The 25,893-nt window shown below is 37.0% G+C and overlaps 4 protein-coding genes across 5 annotated transcripts in view; 2 read left to right on the top strand and 2 right to left on the bottom strand.

Annotated features, from left to right (window-relative positions):
• The window catches only part of LOC134756082 (syndecan), a 524,733-nt gene that overhangs the window by 255,866 nt on the left and 242,974 nt on the right, over window positions 1–25,893 (bottom strand). The gene's annotated exons all lie outside the window — the stretch shown is intronic.
• On the top strand, window positions 407–11,162 carry LOC134756176 (lipase 1-like). Its single transcript, XM_063693003.1, has 7 exons — window positions 407–591; window positions 6,602–6,812; window positions 6,890–7,260; window positions 7,338–7,475; window positions 7,551–7,918; window positions 8,209–8,392; window positions 10,740–11,162. The coding sequence occupies exons 1-7, from the start codon at window positions 421–423 to the stop codon at window positions 11,160–11,162; spliced, it is 1,866 nt and encodes a 621-aa protein (XP_063549073.1). The 5' UTR covers window positions 407–420.
• Window positions 14,400–25,056, top strand: LOC134756061 (lipase lipl-1-like). Its single transcript, XM_063692860.1, has 6 exons — window positions 14,400–14,452; window positions 23,067–23,277; window positions 23,356–23,726; window positions 23,804–23,941; window positions 24,017–24,384; window positions 24,696–25,056. The coding sequence occupies exons 3-6, from the start codon at window positions 23,649–23,651 to the stop codon at window positions 25,036–25,038; spliced, it is 927 nt and encodes a 308-aa protein (XP_063548930.1). The 5' UTR covers window positions 14,400–14,452; window positions 23,067–23,277; window positions 23,356–23,648; the 3' UTR covers window positions 25,039–25,056.
• On the bottom strand, window positions 15,176–19,914 carry LOC134756060 (uncharacterized). 2 transcript variants are annotated; one of them, XR_010129100.1, is made up of 3 exons: window positions 19,726–19,914; window positions 15,369–19,627; window positions 15,176–15,285 (listed from the first exon to the last, which is right to left on the bottom strand). XR_010129100.1 is itself a non-coding variant. In XM_063692858.1 (2 exons), exons 1-2 carry the CDS (start codon window positions 19,861–19,863, stop codon window positions 15,425–15,427), a joined length of 4,341 nt encoding a protein of 1,446 aa, XP_063548928.1. In that variant the 5' UTR covers window positions 19,864–19,914; the 3' UTR covers window positions 15,308–15,424. The 2 variants fall into 2 exon arrangements, 1 of the variants encoding a protein (XP_063548928.1); XM_063692858.1 differs by lacking the exon at window positions 15,176–15,285 and having other exon boundaries at window positions 15,308–19,627.

Here is a 25,893-nt window from a genome sequence, read left to right as displayed (position 1 = left end):
CTTACGTTCATACTAAGTTTCTTGATATTTGTCTTTTTTGCCTCAGGCTTTAGGTCGTCACATGAAATATTTTTAAGAAAAATAATCAGAATAAAACAACATTTTAGCAGCATTGTGATGTTTGCGACTTCAATCGCTCTTATGGCATGTCATTTATAGACGTTCTCTTTGAATTTGTTTACTAATTGCTACCAGTAATGATGGAAAATTAAAATTTTCTCATTAGTTTCTAAATCATTGTTAATTTTGAAACTCAGAAATTCAATCAAACCATCTTGATGAGATCATTACCAACTCAATAAAGGGTGAGTAAAACCATATTTTTTTCATTTATGAACAAAGTAGCTATTAGACTAACTAAACGGAAGATAACGTCCATATTTATATGGCTAGTCAGATACCGACAACCGAGTCTTCGCCATGTTTTTACAAAGACGTTCCGTTTTTGTTTTGCTGTTGTGTCTCCAAATTGTTTCATCGTTTAACTTAGGCGAAAACTCAGCAAAAAATAAAAGCGACAGTAATAGTACTTTCATCAAACACACAAGGCGTTTGAAGAAAACAAAGACAAGATCACTTAAATTAACGCACGTAAGTCGCAATACATTTTTTTTTCAAAGATACTCGGAAATGGTCGCATTTTGTTCGTAAATCGAAAACGCAAAAAGCCAATTTTTTTTAACTCAGCGACGACAACGCACAGCCGCCGCGCGCCCTGCATGGACGAAGCGGGCAAAAGATAGATTGTCACAAGCTCAGAATAATGACTAAAGCAAAGAAGCCGGGCAAAAATAAAAGCTTGGTAAAAGATATCGTATTCACAACACGTTATTACTTTTTGTCTATGAGTGAGTGAGACAACAATCCGCAAGTTCTTTCGTTTTTTTCAGTACTGTCATAAGATAAACTGAGGGAAATGTCAAATGGTCCTATGTGGTTCTATAATATAATCCAGCCAAATAAAATATAAGTTCGTTATTTCACAGGTAGGTGTCAACTGTAACAACTTGACATAGTCGTATTATTTTAGTTGTAATATTTCGGGATGTTTCAGCGGTCATCTTGGTTTATTTTAATTATATTTTTGCTATTCCTGAAAGATTGTTGGAAAACGTGCTGAGTTTTTATTTGTAATGGTTTGAAGTTCCCTTTGTGATAATGTCTTGTGTGATCGAGGGCTGTAAATCGCATACAGGAAGAAAAGAAAATACGCATGAACCGATAACCTTTAATCGGTGAGTTTTGTTCAATTTTGAAGAAATTTATTTATAGGACCTGACCCTAAACATAGAAATCGATATGTTGTTTATGTAATTATTACTTGCATTCAAGTCTATATAGATTTTTGCATATATTTTCGAACTTTTCTGCTAAGTATGAAAGGTTATATTTTTGGCATAGTGATGTATCGACCTCAGATCAATAACCTATCGACATTTACAGCTTTCTTATAGTTTGGCCCAGGACTGTCTCATTTTAATTGATGAGTACAGTCAAGGGCATAAATATATATACATTCCCAAAGTCTCAAAAATATGTGTACGCTTAGACAATAAAATCGTGTTCACATATTTTTAAGCCATTTGTCTGGATCGATATTTTTGCCTTCGACTGTACCTATAGTTTTCTTTGTTCTTACTTACTGACAGATTGTGTTTGCCAGACTATAGTTTAATACTAAAAACCGGTCAAGTGCGGGTCGGACGCGCGCACCAAGGGGACCGTACTTTTTAGTATTTGTTGTTATAGCGGCAGCAGAAATACATCATCTGTGAAAATTTCAACTGTCTAGCTATCACGGTTCATGAGATACAGCCTGGTGACAGACAGACGGACAGCGAAGTATTAGTAATAGGGTCCCGTTTTTACCCTTTGGGTACGGAACCCTAATAAAAAAGACATTAATGATCATTGATGAATGTTCCTTTTATTAATATTGTTGGTCACAAAACTCAACTTTTTATTTCAGATTTCCAAAGGACGAGGAATAGGGGATATTACTGCAATGTTCTGCCACCAGAGTGCAGCACTAGCTTTTTTAGTGCACCGTAGAGTAACTTATTTATACTGTACCTTTAACAGGTTTTTGACAAGTTTTCAGGGGACCTACCGGAAAACTCGAATCCGAAATTTCGTTATCTAGCTGCCTCTTTATCGCTCGAATACGCAAGAGTGACAGAGATGTTAGATAACGAAAGTTCGATTTTCTTGTTCCGCGATAGACCCTCAGATTGTGATAGTGGCGCCACCTACGCCGAGTTTCGCGTAATATTCCCTATTATTAAATAAAAAAAATATATTACACGAACGTTTTTTTTTTCATTTCCTATTTGGTACAGTCAGCTGCAGAGAAAAGGTACCCCACGTCCATACTAATTTACAGAACTTTGTATGCAGGGGGGGGTGCCTTTTCTCTGCAGCTGACTGTACATGACTAGAAACTATACTTAGTCTTTTAGCATTAGAAAAAACGGTAAACCATTTCCATGTGTCTTTTTATTGACAAGTTTTTTTATAAATATAGGAATATTTTACTTATGAAAGCAAAAGTATGTAAATTATCGTATATTATATTTGTTGTGACTTATTTTTAAAGTGTTTTTCGATAAAACGACACATTAAGATCGCTCGCCTTCTTTCTAATGATAAAAAAACGAGAGGTATAGTTAGACGGTTCTGAGTGGTAGACTGCAGATGAGATACAAGCTATATTAGGTACATGCATTAATCCTCATATCAGGCGGCTCTTTGATTCCAAGGATTGCATAATTTTTATACTTTTTAATGATTTTTAGAATATGAAAATTATAAAAAGTATAAAAGTTATGCAATCCTTGTATTCAACGAGCCGCCTGCTACAGATTTCTTGATATTGCCGCGTTTTTTCAGGTTCAACTTTCATTAGCCAGACTATTATCAATTTGCCAATTTCGTGATTATTCTTTTACACGGCACATAAACTTATGCAAAATTTATCGATATAAAAAGTCGACTCAGTTACATCCCTAACAAATTATCAAACTTATGACACCGTACGTAAATGAGAAATAACAAGCATATATGCATCTCTTTTCGACACATTATCTAATTCGTAAGGAAGTAAAGTACGGGTATACATATTTGCGAAGCATTTTTGCCCTACTTCTATGCTTTAGTCATTATTCTGAGCGATAAAGTATCAATATCTTTAAAAAAACATTAATCATCAGAAACAACATTAGTTTCTTGGTCTTAATTGAATTTGTTTTGTTTTCATTATAAATTGCAACAGCAACTGCTTTATTTGCGTGTCTGCGAGGTTTTTGCTAAAACCATGTGTCTCAGAATAATGACTAAAGCAAAGAAGCCGGGCAAAAATAAAAGCTTGGTAAAAGATATCGTATTCACAACACGTTATTACTTTTTTTCTATGAGTGAGTGAGACAACAATCCGCAAGTTCTTTCGTTTTTTTCAGTATTGTCATAAGATGTACTGAGGGAAATGTCAAATGGTCCTATGTGGTTCTATAATATAATCCAGCCAAATAAAATATAAGTTCGTTATTTCACAGGTAAGTGTCAACTGTAACAACTTGACATAGTCGTATTATTTTAGTTGAAATATTTCGGGATGTTTCAGCGGTCATCTTGGTTTATTTTAATTATATTTTTGCTATTCCTGAAAGATTGTTGGAAAACGTGCTGAGTTTTTATTTGTAATGGTTTGAAGTTCCCTTTGTGATAATGTCTTGTGTGATCGAGGGCTGTAAATCGCATACAGGAAGAAAAGAAAATACGCACGAACCGATAACCTTTAATCGGTGAGTTTTGTTCAATTTTGAAGAAATTAATTTATAGGACCTGACCCTAAACATAGAAATCGATATATTGTTTATGTAATTATTACTTGCATTCAAGTCTATATAGATTTTTGCATAAATTTTCGAACTTTTCTGCTAAGTATGAAAGGTTATATTTTTGGCATAGTGATGTATCGACCTCAGATCAATAACCTATCGACATTTACAGCTTTCTTATAGTTTGGCCCAGGACTGTCTCATTTTAATTGATGAGTACAGTCCCTGGCATAAATATATATACATTCCCAAAGTCTCAAAAATATGTGTACGCTCAGACAATAAAATCGTGTTCACATATTTTTAAGCCATTTGTCTGGATCGATATTTTTGCCTTCGACTGTACCTATAGTTTTCTTTGTTCTTACTTACTGACAGATTGTGTTTGCCAGACTATAGTTTAATACTAAAAACCGGTCAAGTGCGGGTCGGACGCGCGCACCAAGGGGACCGTACTTTTTAGTATTTGTTGTTATAGCGGCAACAGAAATACATCATCTGTGAAAATTTCAACTGTCTAGCTATCACGGTTCATGAGATACAGCCTGGTGACAGACAGACGGACAGCGAAGTATTAGTAATAGGGTCCCGTTTTTACCCTTTGGGTACGGAACCCTAATAAAAAAGACATTAATGATCATTGATGAATGTTCCTTTTATTAATATTGTTGGTCACAAAACTGAACTTTTTATTTCAGATTTCCAAAGGACGAGGAATAGGGGATATTACTGCAATGTTCTGCCACCAGAGTGCAGCACTAGCTTTTTTAGTGCACCGTAGAGTAACTTATTCATACTGTACCTTTAACAGGTTTTTGACAAGTTTTCAGGGGACCTACCGGAAAACTCGAATCCGAAATTTCGTTATCTAGCTGCCTCTTTATCGCTCGAATACGCAAGAGTGACAGAGATGTTAGATAACGAAAGTTCGATTTTCTTGTTCCGCGATAGACCCTCAGATTGTGATAATGGCGCCACCTACGCCGAGTTTCGCGTAATATTCCCTATTATTAAATAATAAAAAAATATTACACGAACGTTTTTTTTTATTATTTCCTATTTGGTACAGTCAGCTGCAGAGAAAAGGTACCCCACGTCCATACTAATTTACAGAACTTTGTATGCAGGGGGGTGCCTTTTCTCTGCAGCTGACTGTACATGACTAGAAACTATTCTTAGTCTTTTAGCATTAGAAAAAACGGTAAACCATTTCCACGTGTCTTTTTATTGACAAGTTTTTTTTATAAATATAACAATATTTTACTTATGAAAGCAAAAGTATGTAAATGATCGTATATTATATTTCTTGTGACTTATTTTCCAAGTGTTTTTCGATAAAACGACACGTTAAGATCGCTCGCCTTCTTTCTAATGATAAAAAAACGAGAGGTATAGTTAGACGGTTCTGAGTGGTAGACTGCAAATGAGATAAAAGCTATATTAGGTACATGCATTAATCCTCATATCAGGCGGCTCTTTGATTCCAAGGATTGCATAATTTTTATACTTTTTAACGATTTTTAGAATATGAAAATTATAAAAAGTGTAAAAGTTATGCAATCCTTGTATTCCACGCATTTCATTTCATTTCATTTCAACGAGCCGCCTGCTACAGATTTCTTGAAATTGCCGCGTTTTTTCAGGTTCAACTTTCATTAGGCAGACTATTATCAATTTGCCAATTTCGTGATTATTATTTTACACGGCACATAAACTTATGCATAATTTATCGATATAAAAAGTCGACACAGTTACATCCCTAGCAAATTATCAAACTTATGACACCGTACGTAAATGAGAAATAACAAGCATATATGCATCTCTTTTCGGCACATTATCTAATTCGTAAGGAAGTAAAGTACGGGTATACATATTTGCGAAGCATTTTTGCCCGACTTCTATGCTTTAGTCATTATTCTGAGGTCACAAGGGAGCAAAATTACATATTTAAGGCGAGGGCGTACATTGAATCCTGAGCGTAGCGAGGGATTCAAGTCTTAACGCCCAAGATGGAAATAATTTTGCTACCATGTGACACATACTGTTTTTCACATCACCTATGAGGAAATTGTCATGTTCCAAAATATTATTATTTAACTTAAAAAAATCGTATACAAAAAAGAAAAAAAATCATGACCTAGAACAGAAAAGTGCCACTTTGATCCCCCCTAGCAGGGAAGAAAGGTGCCACTTTGATCCGAATAGGTGATGTGAAAATGAAATTCGTATGATTCATTTTATTCTTAGGAGTAAAATAACCGATACAAACTCTATTCTTGTTCGCTGCACGCCGCAGGCGCTGGCCGCCACGAACGTGTACAAAATATGCCACGTATGCCACATTCGCCAAATATATTATATAATTTCAGTATTTAAGAAAAGCATTATGTATACCTCGATGGAAACAGGCATTTTCTGACTCGGACCTTTTGCTTAAATATCTTTGAGCATATTTTTGTACTTAGGTATATATAACGGTAGAGGTAGAAACGGGAGTTGGAAGGGGCAAACCTCGGCGGACTTTCTCTGATCAGATCGGGAAATCCTGAAGAAAGGCCAGGTCAAGAGCACCCTAAACCGGCGAGCGTGTATGGGGAATATTATGAAAGTGAAGGAAGCGAAAGAGGTATGTCAGGATCGTAACAAGTGGAAATCCGTGGTCTCTGCCTACCCCTCCGGGAAATAGGCGTGATTATATGTATGTATGTAGGTATATAAAAATTACGATTGTTCCTTTCGTTGTCATATTTGCTTGAAATTTGCAGAATCCAAAGGCAAACCTAATAGCACTAAGTGATAAAAGAAGGTTTCTAAAGTCATATGATATCGTCACTTGCGATGGTTACATACTGAACATATTCAGGACCACTTTCGAAACTGATGAGCCGACACATAAAGAATTTCCCGTGGTACTAGTTCCTGGCTTGTACCAATCTTCGGACAGGTTTGTTAGACAAAACACTGAACATTCTCTGGGTAAGTACTTTAAAACAATAAATATAGAACACCCCACTTTTACTCAAGACTAAACATTAAACAATCGGTGTTTTCAGCTTTCCTACTCCAAGATCTTGGGTATGATGTATGGCTCGCCAATGTACGTGGTAATAAATATGGCAGACGTCATTTGTACCTTGAATCAGAAACGGATGAAAGTACCCAGTTTTTCGACTACAGTTACGATGAAATTGGTTTTTATGACATCGCTGTAATAGTAGACTATGTTTTAAACGATACACGCAAAGAAAAGGTGCATTATATTAGCCATTCGTTAGGTGGCACTGCCTTTTTGATTTTAAATTCAATTAAGCCGGAATTTAATAATAAATTTGAAACAGCGCACTTAATGGCTCCCATTGGGTATCAGAACTATTTCCCTAATGATAACTTTACGAAGGAAGTCGATCACTTTAAGGAAATATATGTAAGTTCTTTCAAATATATCACGTATGTTTAAATCCAAGAGAAGAATAATGTGTTAATTCGTGTACATTATTTCAGGAAGAGCTTATAAAAAAAGAAAAAGCAGAAATATTTCCCCCTGTGAAGGATGAAAGCAAGAAATTCTCAGTAGATGACTGCCTCGGCGACAAACAATATCAAAATATATGCGAAGAGATGAAAATTGACGAATTAATGGTATTCAATAGAAAATTTAAAAACTTATATACTATTTACCTACTCTTATATGTATATAATATAATATGTTCACAGGGCCTAGAAAAAAATAACAATTCAAAGGACAAAACGAGGGGCGGCTCTATCAAGCTACTAGCTCATTTAGCTCAAAACATCAAATACAAAACCTTCAACCGATGGGATTATGGTGAGGAAGGAAATATGAATCACTACAAAATCAAACAAGCCCCTATATACAATTTAAGTCATATAACTGCTCCAACTATGATAGTTTATGCTTCAAACGATGAGTTTGTGAGTCCTAAAGATATCGAGAATATGGCTAAGAATATGGCTAAGGCTTCAACAAGAGAAGTGAAAAGAAAGGATTTCAAACATCAAGACTTTCTTCTTGCGCCGGATGTCATGGAAACCGTTTACCATGACATTATAGAAGATCTGAGGTGGGTTATTTTAACAGCTTTATTAGTCATAACTCATAAGAGGGTAATTATTTGAGCAAAATTGTAGTGGTCCTTTAAATATATATTGATAATCCTTGACCTAATACAGGGCCCGAGTTCCCAAACTGTGCGCCGTAGACAGTAGAGAGGGGCGCCGTGATGAGGCAATCCTCCTCACCATGGTACCCCGTGTTAGTGCGCTGCGGACTGAAAAAGATTGGAAACCCCTGACCTAATATCTAAGGAATAGTTTCAGATCATATTGCCTATGCCTAGTGTTATTATTTTAGGAACAAAGCCCGTTTATATTCGGAAGGCGTAAAAGAACTCAGAAAAGTGCACTTGATTGATGATGACGATTACGAAGACGATCCAACGATAATAAAGCCGGATAATGACGGGAACTCAAAAAAAGAACCAAAAAACAATATGAAACTATTTATACCATCTACCTTATCTTCATCCATACCACCGGTATGGAAGAAGATACTAATTTGGTTGCCCAGGCTCATGATACTTAATGTTTTGACCTTATGTCTTGTAATATTCTGCTTATGTCTTGTAATATTCTTTTATTGTCTTAAATTTTGCAAGCCTTCAAAACAACAATAATAACAATAAAACAACAACAATAAAACGTCAAACTGACATCAGAAATAAAGTTCCGATTTACGAACGAACGCATATATAAACTAAAAATGTCGAAAACAAACTCAAAAATGATTTCATGTAAAACTTGCACAAATGAAATAAAAGAAAAACATTATTTATGTTGCTCATTGTGTAATTCTGCATTCCACATTAATTGCACGGCAAGCGACAAGAGATATATGACCTAATGACAAATGCAAATCGAAAATTATGGAAATGCAAAAATTGTATTAAAACTACTCCAAAATACACACAACCGAGAGAAACCACTACAATACAGTTAAAAATGTGGCAGTTAAGAAAGATCAAGAAAAAAAGCATCACTCATTAAATTCGCAATCAACGCCCGATAACACCGTGGTGACCACAAGTGAATAACCCTGGAACACACAAGCCTATTTATGAAACGCCTGATCACCAAAATATAACAATGCGAAAGCATTTACCCAAAACCCAAGAACATGAAGTTCTATCAGATTCAGAGTCCGTACTAAAATCCCAAGGGGATACAGATCAGCTCACACAACCTCCCGAATATAACAGTATCGGAATCCTTACAGATTTGTGAGTTAAAGTCAGAAGTTAGCTCCTTAACTACCCATCTAACTAGCGCTAATGAGGAAGTCAACAGCCTCAATACACAAATAGTTGAACTGCGAAGAGCACTAGAAGATCAGCAGAAAAAAACAGAGATTTATAAAAAAATACTTACAGATAAAGTACCGCTGAGACGACTCACTCCTCTAAAGAAAAATCTGCTTCAAATTAACATAGACAGGACAGTGAGGATGACACGCCAATCATGTCGCTGGCATACTCCCAACACGAGGGCATACCATTAGAAACAGAAACTGAAGTACAACCCTTTGTCTTTCCGGTTACCGCCACTGCATCCTCTGACGCCCGAGAAAAAAATCCAAGTATCACTAACTCAAGTATTACTGAAATAAACGTTAAGGAAGAAATAACAGAAACAAATTATTTAAAGCCCTGTATTCTATTATTAAAGAAAAACGGAAAATTTGCTTTATTAGCAGTAACGCCAACAACAAGATGATATCTGCCACTACATCAAAACAAAAGCCATATGCTGCATGAAGTTGAATCCAAAATTGAAGGTTTTACTATGCTTGACTATTGCGTCATATTAATTGGTGCTGTAAACTTTAAGGATACGGTGAATTATTACAAAATCATTCGTTATTTAAGATCAAAACTAGAACAAATCCAGCATACTAACATAATTATTGTTTGCCTAACTTCAAACTCCACAAATTTGGCACACTGTTCAATAAACGTGTTGAATCTTTTAAAAGCATATTGTATACTGAAGCGTGCAAATATCAATTTGCATATGTTCTAGATAGTAACAAACATCTGTCGTACTCGAGTAAAATGTTTGATAGAGCATCTGGTTTTATAAACATATACAATAGACTGTAGCCCACCTTTAACGAATGTGAGGCATTAAATGGCTTTGTCACATCGAGTACTCAAACAGAAGAGATTTTTTTTCGAGAACAATGATGTAGTTTGTATTGATGTTGTAATGGGATTTATTTGAAGCATTTTCAAATAAATCCCATACGTTTTTAATGTTACACCAAAATATCGCAGGTTTATTTAACAAAATCGATTTAATAGAAATAACACTAAATGATTTAGATTATGATGGGAAATATATAGATCTAATCTGTCTCCCTGAGACTTTTGTAAAATTGGGAGGCGAGGCAAATGTAAATATTAATGACTTTAAACTTGCAGACTGTTTTTCGAGGAACAAAAGAAGAGGTGGAACTTGTATATTGTGTAGAGAGTATTTAGAAATGAAGCCACTTACTTTTTTAAATGATCTTAAAACTGAATATCACTTTGAAGTCTGTGGAGTTAAAATATTGGACTTTAATTGTATAATTATCTGTGTTTATAGAATCCCCAATTATAACACGGAAATATTAAAACAACAAACGAGATAGTCTGTTACAAATAATTAAGAAGAAAGCAGCTAACGTCATTATTGCAGATGATTTCAGTATTGATTTGTTCTAGCCAACACATTCGCTTCATGAATTCTAGAGAATTCTCCAAAATCACAATTTTCATACTCATATTACAAAACCCACACGATTAAATACTTGTATTGATCAAGTAATATCTAACATGCCATTAGGATACAGGTGAAGTTCTTCCTTTGGGTCTATCAGATCATGATACTGGCCAGTTACTTCGAATACCAGTACGTGAAAAGCATATTCCTCCCTCGTACTGTGATGTCACGGCTACGTCACAACGCAACAGCGACCGGAGCGGTGAAGCGCGAGGCGGCAGCAGCGGGGTCAGTCGATGTTTCGAGTCCGCGCTGGAAACAACGGCTGCTCAGTCCGGTGTGGCGGCGTGCGTTTCGCGTTCGTCCCGGGCTTCCTGTAGGACCGAGTCCTTTATAGGCCGCGTGTGTTCTCGCGTAGATAGCCGGAGGTTTAGTCCTGAAACCCTGTTCCCCGGGAAACGCTCCACCATCCCGATATATCCAGGGCCCGCTGCCAGATTACCGCGTGACTCCGGTTGTATTACGACCCCGTGTCAATGTGTATAGCTTGCATCCTTCAGGAGTCTATCCATACTAAGTTAATTAAGGTGTAAGGTTCTTGATTTTTAATAAAGGGCGTAAAAGACCCAGAGTATATATATTAAACCTGTGTTTTGCTAAGTTTCCTATCCTCCATACCCTGAGTTAGCCTGGAAACCTTCACTAAGCCCCTCAGGCTGCAGGATATGTATGGTTCGCCCTCAGCGACCATCACAGTACAAATATATAAAAAGACGAGACTTCAATAGTGACAATTAAAAAAGTTTTATCAATGCCTTAAAAGCCAGTCTTGGAGGAAGGTTTATACAGAAGTAAATGTCGATACTGTATTTAACACGTTTTATGACACGCATACCTTGCTTTTCAATTTATGCTTCCCGATTGCCATAGCCATAGTCAGATATTCTGGCAATAGTACAAAATGGATAACGAAAGGTATAAGAAATGCATTTAAAACTTAATGTAGATTAAGATACTTATATTACAAAAGTAAAACACCTCAAGATAAATTAAACTATAATAGATAATTGTATCTAACAGGTTATTGAACCTGCTCAAAAAAATGCATAACTACATCCAGACGAATAGACAATAATCCTTTGATTTCTTTGATAGTCCTATAATAATTAAGTTTTAATGTGGTCTTTGGTAGTACTAATGAAATACCTATTAATAAGGAACAAATTATTATTTGTTTCAACTATCATGTGATAGGTAGTTTGATGAAATGATGATCTCGCTAGATCCCTAAATAATGTAAGAACTAAATATCCATATTGGAAATACAGTTAATGATAACTGAAAAGGTACCTATTTTTTATAATGAAATCGTAAATCATTGTTAATAATTGATTTCATTGTTGCAATACAAAGCCATAACAAACTTTGAATACCTATCTCTAAACATCTACAAGTTAATATCATCATGAGAAGTTTGTGCAGTGAAATATAATTAGGAATTAAACGAACTTACCTGTAAGTGAAGTTCGATTCTAATTATATGAACTGCACAAACTTCGAAATGATGATCCCTCCCGCCCAGTACCCGCGTTGTCCTGCGACAACCAGGGATTCTAACAGTGTAAATCCCTGTCAAAGTTTAAGATATTAATGGCTTTGCTGAGTTGTGGGCCAGGCTGTTATGTCTGGTGGTATGTTCACTGCCAGCGCGAGCTACGAGTGAAGCTGATAACACGTGTTTTTTCCGCTTTGTAGCGACAAGCGCCTAAGAATAGAGAATCCGCCTAGCGGGTCACTGGCAGTGAGTGTTATGACTTGGCTTGTACTCTAAACTAAATGAGGTGACACTGACAGGTGTCTTAGGCGGGAAGTAGGAAGTGTACGTTCAGAAATCTGATCCAGTGTGAATTCTCGTTGAAAATTTTTCATTTTTACTCTGAATTATTGCTCTAAAAGTCATGATCAAAGGCACGCTGATAGCGCCTACTACGGCTCTAAAAGTGTCACCAAAACCAGTTGGAACATCATAAATAAGGATATGGGGAAACTAAATAATAAAACCCTACACACAAACCCTATGGAGAAGCCTGGTCTTCAGCAGAAGGGCATGATGTCACGATCCTCAGTATTGAGGGACCGATTGAAGAAGAAGAAATAATAAAAAATGCACACTGAAATGAAATTAAATAATATGTGTGCTTAAAAGAGTTGCTGTCCTTACCATGGCTTCATGAATTTTCAATAAATTGCATATACTCGTATTTCGATAAGTAACATTGCCAAGGCATTATTCTGCCGAAAAGGGAATGTCTGTATTGCAAGGCTCGAATGGAAATATTTCCAGTGCTAACATTTAAAAGTTTTTCCTGTTGAAGAGTCAAAATAATGATGATATAATAACAAGTTATACTTTATTATCTTAGAATACAATAGCATTTTTACTTACATATATTTCGTTACAGCGACTAGCCTCAACCTCGAGATCTTTATTAGGAAAATAGTCTTGGTACCCAAATGGAGCCAAGAGATGCGCTGTGTCAACTTTATTATTGTATTCTTGCTTCATAGAATTAAGTACCATAAAGACGGTCCCTCCCAATGAATAGCCAATGTAATGTATCTTTTCTTGCTTAGTATAATCGAGAATTAAATCTACAGTAGCAGCAATGTCCTGTAGGGCGATTTCCTCGTAGGAGTAGTTGAAAAATTTTGCTTTATCTTCTGTTTCTGCTGCAAAGGAAGTGTGTCTTCGGCGATATTTGTTGCCTCGAAAGTCGAAAGTTAGCCAGCCATACATCATATCCGAAATCTTGAAGTTTGAAGGCTATAAAATAGTTAAATAATTATTTAGATTAAGATTTTGAAATAACCGTTAGAGAAATCGGTGTTTCATGCACACAAGAAACGAGAAAAAGGTTTTTTAGAAATGACATATTATATAAAATGTAATAAAATCACTGTTTTGACTGTATTTTATCGAGAGTGGAAGTACTCGTATTTTACTCACTCAAAGACTGATTATCTCGTTGATGCAGAAATCTGTCCGAAGATTTCGTACTTTAATATACCTTTAATATATACTGATCATCGGTCACAACGTTGTACTCATTAAGATACTTTCCTGTGTTACTGGTTAGTTGGACTCTGTTTGTCAGTGGATTCTGCGAATTTAATTTAAAATTATATAAAACGTTAATCCTTATATTATATTTTAAGTTCAATTATCAGTTAAAGAAAAAAAATACATCTAGACTTACGTTCATACTCAGTTTCTTGATATTTGTCTTTTTTGCCTCAGGCTTTAGGTCGTCACATGAAATATTTTTAAGAAAAATAATAAAAATAAAACAACATTTTAGCAGCATTGTGATGTTTGCGACTTCAATCGCTCTTATGGCATACCATTTATAGACGTTCTCTTTGAATTAGTTTACTAATTGCTACCAGTAATGATGAGAAATTAAAATTTTCTCATTAGTTTCTAAATCATTGTTGATTTTCAAACTCAGAAATTCAATTAAACCATCTTGATGAGATCATTACCAACTCAATAAAGGGTGAGAAAAACCAATTTTTTTCATTTAGGAACAAAGTAGCTATTAGACTAACTAAACGGAAGCCTGCATATTTGCAAATAGGGCTAGTCAGACACCGACCGCCGAGTCATCGCCATGTTTTTACAAAGACGTTCCGTTTTTGTTTTGTTGTTGTGTCTCCAAATTGTTTCATCGTTTAACTCAGGTGAAGACTCAGCGAAAAATAAAAGCGACAGTAATTTCACCAAACACACAAGGCGTTTGAAGAAAACAAAGACAAGATCACTTAAATTAACGCACGTAAGTCGCAATACATTTTTTCTCATAGATGCTCGGAAATGGTCGCATTTCGTTAGTAAATCGCAAACGCAGTGCCTAATTTTTATCTCAGCAACGACAACGCACGGCCGCCGCGCGCCCGGCACTGACGAAGCGGGCAAAAATTAAATACGTATGATTCATTTTACTCCTAGGAGTAGAATAACCGATACAAACTCTATTCTTGTTCGCTGCACGGGCCACAGCGCAATGCCACATTATATTATATAATTTTAGTATAAGAAAAGCACTATGTATACCTCGATGGAAACAGGCATTTTCTGACTCGGACCTTTTGCTTAAATATCTTTGAGCATATTTGTCGTGACGTCTATATCTATGCAAGGCTGGCAACTAGAGTAATATTCTTTATTACCCTAATATCAAACCATGCCTGAGTTCTAACAAGACATAACGACAAGATACATCTGAGAATATACCACATATTACTAAAGAGTGAGAGATGAAGTGATTTCTAGATTTATATTCTGATCTAGATTCTAATACAATTTACATTCTATTCTAGTTTCTATTCTGATTGTTTGGCGGAGATTCTTTCTCCGCCGCGGGCCTCCACAACTCCCCTTATAGCCCGACCCTGTCCACTCACAACCATTTGGCTTATTCTTGGCTGTTTCTGTTCTAATTCTCATTCTTCATTCTTGGATATCCCTTCATCTCTCTAGTACAAATAATGATGATACTATATTTCTAACACTCACCATTTAAAACCCGCAGGTCTTCTTTCTTTCTTCACAACTTACTTCCCGCCCACGCGAACATTGTTCCGTTGGGAAAAAGTCTTCTACCTCCTACTGTCAAAGATTAGTTAAACCTTTTTATATTCTGTCAGTGCTGCCAGTATAACAATTAGAAACTGTTTAAGGCATACACTTACCTGCTATTTTGTTGAGGTTCGCGTTCGACGCGACACTCCCCAACGGCCGTGAGTTTTTAAAGCAGGGCTATCAGCTGGCTCGTCCATTGGGCAATCTTTTCTCTCGCCCGGACAGCCGCTGCTCTTCTACTTCTTTCGTTATTGACATTTGACACAGTTTCTACTCTCCCTACGTCTTCGTCACCTTCAGTCACCGCTTTACTATGCTCACCAATACCATTTTCATGCACCCGTTCTTCGGGAGTGAGTATTTTGTCTAAACCATTGGTCTCCAATATAACATCATCCTCTACTGCAATTTCTGGTGGCACCTGTTCTATTGATTCCCTTTCAGGATATCTGGTTTCTATGTCAGATATCTCTGTGATTCCATGTAGTGAAGATTCCTCTGTCTCCCGTACATCTGGATTTACTTGAATTCTTTCTTGTGTTCGTGCAACTTCCAGTCTAGCCTCTTCCACTTCTAATGGATATAAGTGACCTATTGATCTTATAAATTCTTTTCCTTCAACATTGACCTTTGCAACTCTGCATTCTCCATCGGCGCCTCGTTCCAAACTGATGATTTTTCCTACCTTCCAGTTCTCTCTGTTTTTCGAGTCTCCCTTAATCTGGACTATGTCACCAATATGAGGGCTTTGATGAGTTTTAACTCGGGGTTCCTTGTGTGAATGTTGGTACCTTTCACGTAGACTGCATAAGTACTGTCCCAGAAACATTCTTTTAAATTCTTCTAGTATAATTTGACCCTTCTTCCATCCTTCTATTAGATTTTCTTTTGTGACGGAACCACCTGGATACGGATTTTGTATAGAAGGCTCAATCGCTATACATTTCCCGTAGGTGAGAAAGTCTGCCGGCCTTAAAACATATTCTATGTCTGAACCAACACAAGTAAGTGGACGTGAATTAGCCACAGCTTCGATTTCTTTGACAACTGTACTCAGCTGTGAGTCATTTAGAATTCTCTTTTCTAAGGTTCTCTTCATGCAATTCTTCACGATGCCGACCAGCCTTTCATAAAAACCTCCATGCCATGGACTGAGCTGAGGGATAAACTTCCACCTTATTTTATTGTCCATGAAGTATGTGTTTGACAATAATTCTGCAGTTAATTTAAACTGTAATGCATTGTCTGAGATGATGAGTTCTGGTCTTCCTCTGGTAGATATGAATCTTCTCATTGCAAGTAAACATTCCTCCGCAGTTAAATCCTTAACTACTTCCATGTGAATTGCGCGTACAGCCAGACAAGTATACAGACAAATCCATCTTTTTCTCATCTGTCCGTTCTCCGTAACAAGGATTGGCCCAAAATAGTCGATGCCAGTGTATGTGAAAGGAGCACTATAATTAGCACGTTCTGCTGGCAGTGCTGGTGTGGGGGGAAGTTTGTAAGGACCACCTCCATGTTTAACACACTGTTGGCATTTTCTTATGATTCGCTGAACCTTCGCTCTTCCTTGAGGAATCCAGTATTTCTGGCGAATAATGCTCAGTGTATGTGGGGTTCCCACATGATAGTATCTCTGATGAGTCTCCAAAATCAGTCTGTCTGTAAATTCCGAGTTCTTAGGTATCAATATCGGATATTTGGTGTCATATGAACACATTGTGTTCATAAGCCGACCTTTACATCTTAATAATCCATCCATATCCACAAATAGTCCTAAATTCCTAGATAGGCTCGTTTTCTTGCCTGCTGCCTCTTGTGGGAAGTGTAATTTTTGTAAATTCTTTATCTCTGTGCAGTTAAAATCAACTCCGGTGGCCGAAACTTGCATCTGGCCATTGTCTTCTATATTCTCTATATCTATCGTCATTCCTTCTGTATTTTCCTGTTCTATGCTTCCTCTGACTGATTCTTCTGCTTGAGATGACATGTCCGTCTCCATGGTATCTATTATTGAATCGGTTCCTGCAAAAAGAACTGACTGGCCATGTTCTTGCAACTTTGGCCAGCCCTCCTCACTCAGCGAAAGAAATTGAGGTCCATTGAACCACAATTCCTTCTTCGTATGCCAAAGTTCCGGTCGTGTTGCTAGATCTGCAGGGTTCAATTCTGTATTGACATATCTAGGTTCTATGTCTTTATTCTGTTTAATTTCGTTTATTCTTCTGCAAACGAATGGAGGCAACAACTTTTCCGATTTCATCCAGTATAAAACTATTTCACTGTCGGACCAAAGGCATAGTCGCTTCAAGTCTATTCTAAGGGTGTTCTTTACATAAGTTAAGAGTCGCTTCCCTATGACGAATCCAAGTAATTCCAATTTTGGGATTTTGAGGTCTTCCGTGTGGTTTATCGGGGTAACCCGGGATTTAGCCATTATGAGCCTGACTTTAGTGCTCTTATCTTCCTTATTCACTATCCTCAGATATACTACAGCTGAGTAGGCTCTTTTAGATGCGTCAGTGAAACAATGAAGTTCACATTCTGTGTCTTCATTTGGTGACAGGCCAACATATCTGGGTATTTCTATTTCATCGGCAGTCTGTAAAGCACTTACTGCCTTCTGCCATTCTTCCTTTAAGTCCTCTGGCAATTGAGAATCCCATTTTTCTTTCCTTCTCCATAGTTCTTGAAGAAGGAGTTTTGCAGGCAAAATTAAGGGTGCCGCGAATCCGCAAGGATCATATAATGAAGCAAGAGTTCGCAATATCCCTCGTTTTGTTGTAGTTGTCTTGTCTTGCTTTGTATCAGATAGCACATCACCCAACCTTAGTTTCAGGGTATCCTTTCCCATGTGCCAGGTAAGTCCTAATACCTTTGTCGATTCAGTGTCTTTTGATCGAAACTGTTTTGGAATGCTCTTCAACAATAGTTTGTTGTTGGATGTCCATTCTCTTATATTCATTGACAATTCTGTGAACGTCGCCCTAGTCTTGTTTACAAGTTCACGAGCTTCCTCTAACGTGTCTGTTCCTGTGACTAAGTTGTCCACGTAGGTTCTTTCTGCTATTTCTGACATAAGGTTCTGGTCACCCTGTGACAAATGATGTCGAATCGTAGCCGTCAACAAAAATGGACTGGATATTACCCCAAATGGGACACGACAGAAGCGCAGATGGAGAAGGTTCTTCTCAGTCACTCCTTGTTTGGGGTCCTTAAGCCATAAAAACCTGGTCACATCTCTATCCTCCTGTTGTAGTCCTACCTGAAGAAAGGCCTTTTCTACATCTGCTGTAATTCCAATCTTGTTGACTCTGAATCTCAAAAGGAGAGCGGTCAAGTCTTCAAGCATCGAAGGTCCTCTGTACATGCATTCATTGAGGCTCTTACTATTCTTAAGTTTAGCCGAACCATCATACACAACACGCCCCTTCTTTCCTTTCGGAAGAATAATATGATGGGCAAGATAGTGAACAGGATGTGTCTTAGAAACAATTTCTGAGGGATCTATAACTTCTATAACCCCTGCAGTTAGTTGTTCTCTCAGAATGCTATCATACTCTTCCATGGCATCTTGTTCTAATCTTCGAATTAAGCTTGACAGTCTCCCATAAGCAAGACCATAGTTAGTGGGTAAGTCAGGTGGGTATGTTATCCAGGGCCACTTCACCTGATATCTCTTATCTTCATATTTGACCGTTTCGTTAAAGTGTTTGATCGCCTCTTCCTCTCTAGTTATCTTAGGAGAGTCTACAATCCCAATACTTTCTAAGGCCCATAGAAACCTGATGTCCGGTTCCCGGAGAGGTAAGTCTGGTGTTACAAAATAGGGTATTACTGATCCTTGGCATTGGCAGTACATGATGACAGATAGTGTATTGTTTTTCTCTTCTTGTTGGACCTTGCCGGCAATCATCCAGCCAAAATCTGTGTTAATTAAATATAAGTGCTCCTTCAGCAATAACATTTCCTTTCTGTAAAATGAATAACAATAGTCACCACCTATCAAAAGTTGTGGTTCTTCTCTAGCAGACCCATCATCAGCTACAACATCTACTCCATCAATTCCATCCATACTCATAGGAGGACCAAGATAATTTGCTATACGGCGCACAATGTTCACTCGAATATCTCTTCTGATACCTCTTCTTGTTATGATTTGGATGTCAGCTGATGGGCTGGAAATGTTAACTGGGTCATCAGCACCGAAGACAAATACCATTAATTCATCTTCCTGATCTGCCACTAAGTCAAGTTCTTTTGCAAGCTTCCTGGTAATATAGCTGCGACCACTGCCATTGTCAAGCATCAGCCTCCTTGTCTTAGTTCTGTTTGAGTTCTTCTGCCCCACCTCCACTATTGCCGTCTGTGAGTAAGAACGATAATCATGTTTAATAGAGATGTCATTATTTTTTGACAATGATATAGATGCCATGGATAAATCTATAATATTATTACACCTACCTGGCTTTTGTGGACATAAAGCTTGATTATGATTTCCTTTGCAGAAGTAACATGGCTTCCTATTGTGACATGTTGTTGTTCTATGTCCTTCCTTGAAGCAAATGTAACATCTTTTGCCGAGTTTCTTTTTCCTGTCATTGATATCCTTAACTACTGTGCAGGATGCATTGTAGTGTGCTCCTTGGCAAAAAATGCAAGCCATCTTAGGTTTCTTATTATAATTTTTTACCCTCTCTGTATTCTCCGGTAATTTCCGTTTAAGAAATCCCTTTTTATGGGATATTCTCTTGTAGTCCTGTTTCCCTTTCGTCTGATGGGTGGTTATATGTAATGCTGCTGTTGAAATTTTATCACTACTACTTGGGACGGGGCTTTCTTTGGCACTCTCCATTGCAGTTATAATTTTCTGTAAGCCGCTTCGTATGTTATCAATATTATCAGTCAGCGTTAATAAGTGTAATTCATATACCACCTTCTCAGGGAATTTGGAAAGAATGGTAGACCTTAAATGATTCCCATTTACGGTTTCTCCTAAACTTTGTAGGATTCTTAGATGTCTCTCTATCATATTTAAATTTACTCTGCACTCTGTGGCATGGTGCGCTGCTCTTTGAAGGTTATTGATGGCATCGTAATGAGCATCAATAACTTTTTGCTGGTTCCCAAACCTTTCTTTTAGTATTTCTAATGTTACGTTGTAATTTAATTCAGTTATCCCGAGGCCTTCAACTGCCTGAAGAGCCTCTTCTTCTAGGCAGCCGACTAGGTATGCCATCTTTTCTGCATCAGGCAAGGCCTTGTCGTGAACATTACTCTTGAAACGATCCCAAAACTCTGCCCACCGTAGAGTTTCTCCCTTGAATTTTGGAAGAGAAAGTTTTGGTAATTTGGCAGTGTTAAGTGTGACTGAAGAATTTTTTAACAGGGCTTTCATCTCTACCCTCCATTCGTCAGACTGAAACTGTGTCTTGGTAAATTTTTTTAAACTCTCACTTGAAATTTGACTACCTTTCTCAATGTAAAAATGTAACTCCTGTGTGAGCCTTGAGCTGCACTCCTCCACCAACTGAATCTGTTTAGTCAATTCATCTTCAGTGACTGCTTCTCTGGTGGCGCTTTGTGCCATCAAACTCACTATGCGCTCATGGATTAGTTCTAGACGAACTAGCATGGCATCGTCCATTTTGAATGTACTGAAAGTAAATAAATTCTTACAATCCTACACCTATTTTACCATTTTGTTTAGTATTTAACGCAAGAAAATTATTTACTGTACTTTCTTTAAGCACACTCATGACTGGGTCTTACAACCTATTAAGTTTTAGAATTTGAACAAAAACTACTTCGCTGTAGTACTAAACAAGTAAGCATCACGTAAATACGTTATAAGGTGTGTTTCTTTTGCTAAACGTTGCCAAACTGGCGTAGTAACTGGATTCTGATAAGAAACTTTAAGAAAAAACTTACGTTTATATCCTTGCTCTTTGATTATACACAATAGTACTACAGCACTATGTATCTTCCGTAGTGTACTTATAGCACTTCCACAACAGGATTACTTACAATAACCACTAATCTCAACACACTTGCTATGATATCCTTCGAAAATCTAAATAACCACGAATAACGCTTGCAAACAACAACAATCTTAGCCACGCCGAGTTTTTTCTTCTAAGACACTTTTTATTATGTTTGCGAACATTTTAAACCTAACTTCAGACCAAACATTTTCATACAAAACAATCGTCTGAAGTTATTCTTAGATTAAAAGAGCGCCAAAGCTGACAAGTACGTTCCTATTTACAAATCCATATTTCATTTCTTAATCGGACTTAATAACCAATAACAAAACCTTAATTTCTAAATTGGCCAATGACAGTCGCTTAGTCCTAGTTCGGATAAATTTATGGTAACAAGAACAAACCTTCCCACTGCTGCCAACGTAACGAGTATGAGGCGTTTTTTCGCCTACAACTCGATATGAATTTTTAAGCAGAATTCACACTCTCCGACACCTATGACATGAACGCTTACACATCTATGTTACGTATATTGTATAATTTCAAAATACAATAATTAGCTGGTAAATACATAAAATGAATTCACAATTAAATAAAACACATTTATCCCATTTATTTATATTGTTTTCTTTTTGTATACTATATAAATGAGCCCGAGCTAAGATTCCTAGCTTAGGGTCCTTCTGAATAAAAAAAAGAATAATCGTTCTATTCCTGTGAGACCAAACTAGGATTCCTAGGCTATGGACTCTGTACTTCTTGTATTTCTAACAATGTTTAAATTTTAATGTGGGTACATCTAACTTCTTATCTGTACATGAGTTTCTAGGTCTCCACCGTTCTATGAGTTTCTAGGTCTCCACCGTCCTGTGAGTTTCTAGGTCTCCACCGTCCTGTGAGTTTCTAGGTCTCCACCGTCCTGTGAGTTTCTAGGTCTCCACCGTCCTGTGAGTTTCTAGGTCTCCACCGTCCTGTGAGTTTCTAGGTCTCCACCGTCCTGTGAGTTTCTTGGTCTCCACCGTTCTTTTTAACACCTCTCCGTTTTGCCTCGGAACCTCCCGAGCGAAACGAAAAGGAGCCTATTCTGAACATGCTTCGCTTACTAATAATTATGCTCGCTCAGCATCTCCACCATTTTGTCGTGACGTCTATATCTATGCAAGGCTGGCAACTAGAGTAATATTCTTTATTACCCTAATATCAAACCATGCCTGAGTTCTAACAAGACATAACGACAAGATACATCTGAGAATATACCACATATTACTAAAGAGTGAGAGATGAAGTGATTTCTAGATTTATATTCTGATCTAGATTCTAATACAATTTACATTCTATTCTAGTTTCTATTCTGATTGTTTGGCGGAGATTCTTTCTCCGCCGCGGGCCTCCACAACTCCCCTTATAGCCCGACCCTGTCCACTCACAACCATTTGGCTTATTCTTGGCTGTTTCTGTTCTAATTCTCATTCTTCATTCTTGGATATCCCTTCATCTCTCTAGTACAAATAATGATGATACTATATTTCTAACACTCACCATTTAAAACCCGCAGGTCTTCTTTCTTTCTTCACAACTTACTTCCCGCCCACGCGAACATTGTTCCGTTGGGAAAAAGTCTTCTACCTCCTACTGTCAAAGATTAGTTAAACCTTTTTATATTCTGTCAGTGCTGCCAGTATAACAATTAGAAACTGTTTAAGGCATACACTTACCTGCTATTTTGTTGAGGTTCGCGTTCGACGCGACAATATTTTTGTACTTAGGTATATAAAAAATACGATTGTTCCTTTCGTTGTCATATTTGCTTGAAATTTGCAGAATCCAAAGGCAAATCTAATAGCACTCAGTGATAAAGGAAGGTTTCTAAAGTCATACGATATCGTCACTTGCGATGGTTACATACTGAACATATTCAGGACCACTTTCGAAACTGATGAGCCGACACATAAAGAATTTCCCGTGGTACTAGTTCCTGGCTTGTACCAATCTTCGGACAGGTTTGTTAGACAAAACACTGAACATTCTCTGGGTAAGTACTTTAAAACAATAAATATAGAACAACCCACTTTTACTCAAGACTAAACATATAAACAATCGGTGTTTTCAGCTTTCCTACTCCAAGATCTTGGGTATGATGTATGGCTCGCCAATGTACGTGGTAATAAATATGGCAGACGTCATTTGTACCTTGAATCAGAAACGGATGAAAGTACCCAGTTTTTCGACTACAGTTACGATGAAATTGGTTTTTATGACATCGCTGTAATAGTAGACTATGTTTTAAACGATACACGCAAAGAAAAGGTGCATTATATTAGCCATTCGTTAGGTGGCACTGCCTTTTTGATTTTAAATTCAATTAAGCCGGAATTTAATAATAAATTTGAAACAGCGCACTTAATGGCTCCCATTGGGTATCAGAACTATTTCCCTAATGATAACTTTACGAAGGAAGTCGATCACTTTAAGGAAATATATGTAAGTTCTTTCAAATATATCACGTATGTTTAAATCCAAGAGAAGAATAATGTGTTAATTCGTGTACATTATTTCAGGAAGAGCTTATAAAAAAAGAAAAAGCAGAAATATTTCCCCCTGTGAAGGATGAAAGCAAGAAATTCTCAGTAGATGACTGCCTCGGCGACAAACAATATCAAAATATATGCGAAGAGATGAAAATTGACGAATTAATGGTATTCAATAGAAAATTTAAAAACTTATATACTATTTACCTACTCTTATATGTATATAATATAATATGTTCACAGGGCCTAGAAAAAAATAACAATTCAAAGGACAAAACGAGGGGCGGCTCTATCAAGCTACTAGCTCATTTAGCTCAAAACATCAAATACAAAACCTTCAACCGATGGGATTATGGTGAAAAAGGAAATATGAATCACTACAAAATCAAACAAGCCCCTATATACAATTTAAGTCATATAACTGCTCCAACTATGATAGTTTATGCTTCAAACGATGAGTTTGTGAGTCCTAAAGATATCAAGAATATGGCTAAGAATATGGTTAAGGCTTCAACAAGAGAAGTGAAAAGAAAGGATTTTAAACATCAAGACTTTCTTCTTGCGCCGGATGTCATGGAAACCGTTTACCATGACATTATAGAAGATCTGAGGTGGGCTATTTTAACAGCTTTATTAGTCATAAGACTCATTAGATACAATTTCGCTTCAAGACTCTTACCCTCATTAAGAGGGTAATTATTTGAGCAAAATTGTAGTGGTCCTTTAAATAAATATTGATAATCCTTGACCTCCCAAATTGTGCGCCGTAGACAGTAAAGAGGGGCGCCTTGATGAGGCAATCCTCCTCACCGTGGTACCCCATGTTAGTGCGCTGCGGACTGAAAAAGATTGGAAAATCCTGACCTAATATCTAAGGAATAGTTTCAGATCATATTGCCTATGCCTAGTGTTATTATTTTAGGAACAAAGCCCGTTTATATTCAGCAGGCGTAAAAGAACTCAGAAAAGAGCACCCGAACAATGATGACGTTTACGAAGACGATCCAACGACAATAAAGCCGGATAATGACGGGAACACAATAAAAGAACCAAAAAACAATATGAAACTATTTATACCACCTTTGGTCTGGATGAAGATACTAATTTGGTTGCCCAGGCTCATAATACCTATTGTTTTGACCTTATGTCTTGTAATATTCTTTTGTTGTCTTAAGAAATTCAATGTGAACTTTAAAGTAGGCATGAGAGGCGACAAAAAAGCAGCTATAAAAAGAGAAGAAGAAAGAGACAATAACAACGCATGAAGATCATTATAAAATACAAATGTTGTAGATCATTTAATAAAAAATCTAACAATACAGCGTTTAATTACGTATACACGGTGTAACATGAGGAAATCGAATAATTCAACTCAACGAGGCTCAACGAGGGAGAGGAGTGTTAGGGTCGGCAACGCGCGTGTAATATCTCCGGTGTTGCAGGCGTCCATAGCCTACAGTAACTGCTTACCATCAGGCGGGCCGTATGCTTGATTGCCACCGACGTAGTATAAAAAAAAATACAGCATATTCCTGATCATATTTAAACACTAAAATGTCCTATAAACTTTTCTGTAATTCTCCTAGTTTCAGTTAATACCAATAAAAAAAAAAACAAGTTTTTAATGTTACATAGTGCAAAACGCATTTTTGATGGCGATGTTGCCACTTGGGACGTAGTCTAAGTATCCCTATTGATACATGTCAAAAAGTAACAAGTAAAACTGTAAAAACGAGGTTTTACGAAAAAAAAGTAAAAGTCCATTTTAAGTGACAAGTTTACCAATAACATTTACTTTTTTATGTACAGTCAGCTGCAGAGAAAAGGCACCCCCCCTGCATACAAAGCTCTGTAAATTAGTATGGGCGTGGGGTACCTTTTCTCTGCAGCTGACTGTACAAATACATTTAAAAAATCTAAAAAAAAAAACAAAAAAAATTTTTTTTTTTGCGATTTGACCTAAACTCGTTACATTTTTTCCTTCTTTTGGCCTCAGAAAGGCGTGGTTAAAATCTTTCGGTTTCCTCGTGAACACCTGGTATGTATAGGTACCTATGTCGTGGTCAGATCATACATTTTGATAATTTCATGAAATGTGATTTTAAAATGGATCACTTCAG

The sequence above is a fragment of the Cydia strobilella genome, chromosome 3 (genome assembly GCF_947568885.1).
Source record: "Cydia strobilella chromosome 3, ilCydStro3.1, whole genome shotgun sequence".
In the NCBI taxonomy this organism is placed as follows: domain Eukaryota; kingdom Metazoa; phylum Arthropoda; class Insecta; order Lepidoptera; family Tortricidae; genus Cydia; species Cydia strobilella.
The sequence above is the reverse complement of the archived record's forward strand: the minus strand, read 5'-3'. Positions and strand labels throughout refer to the sequence as shown.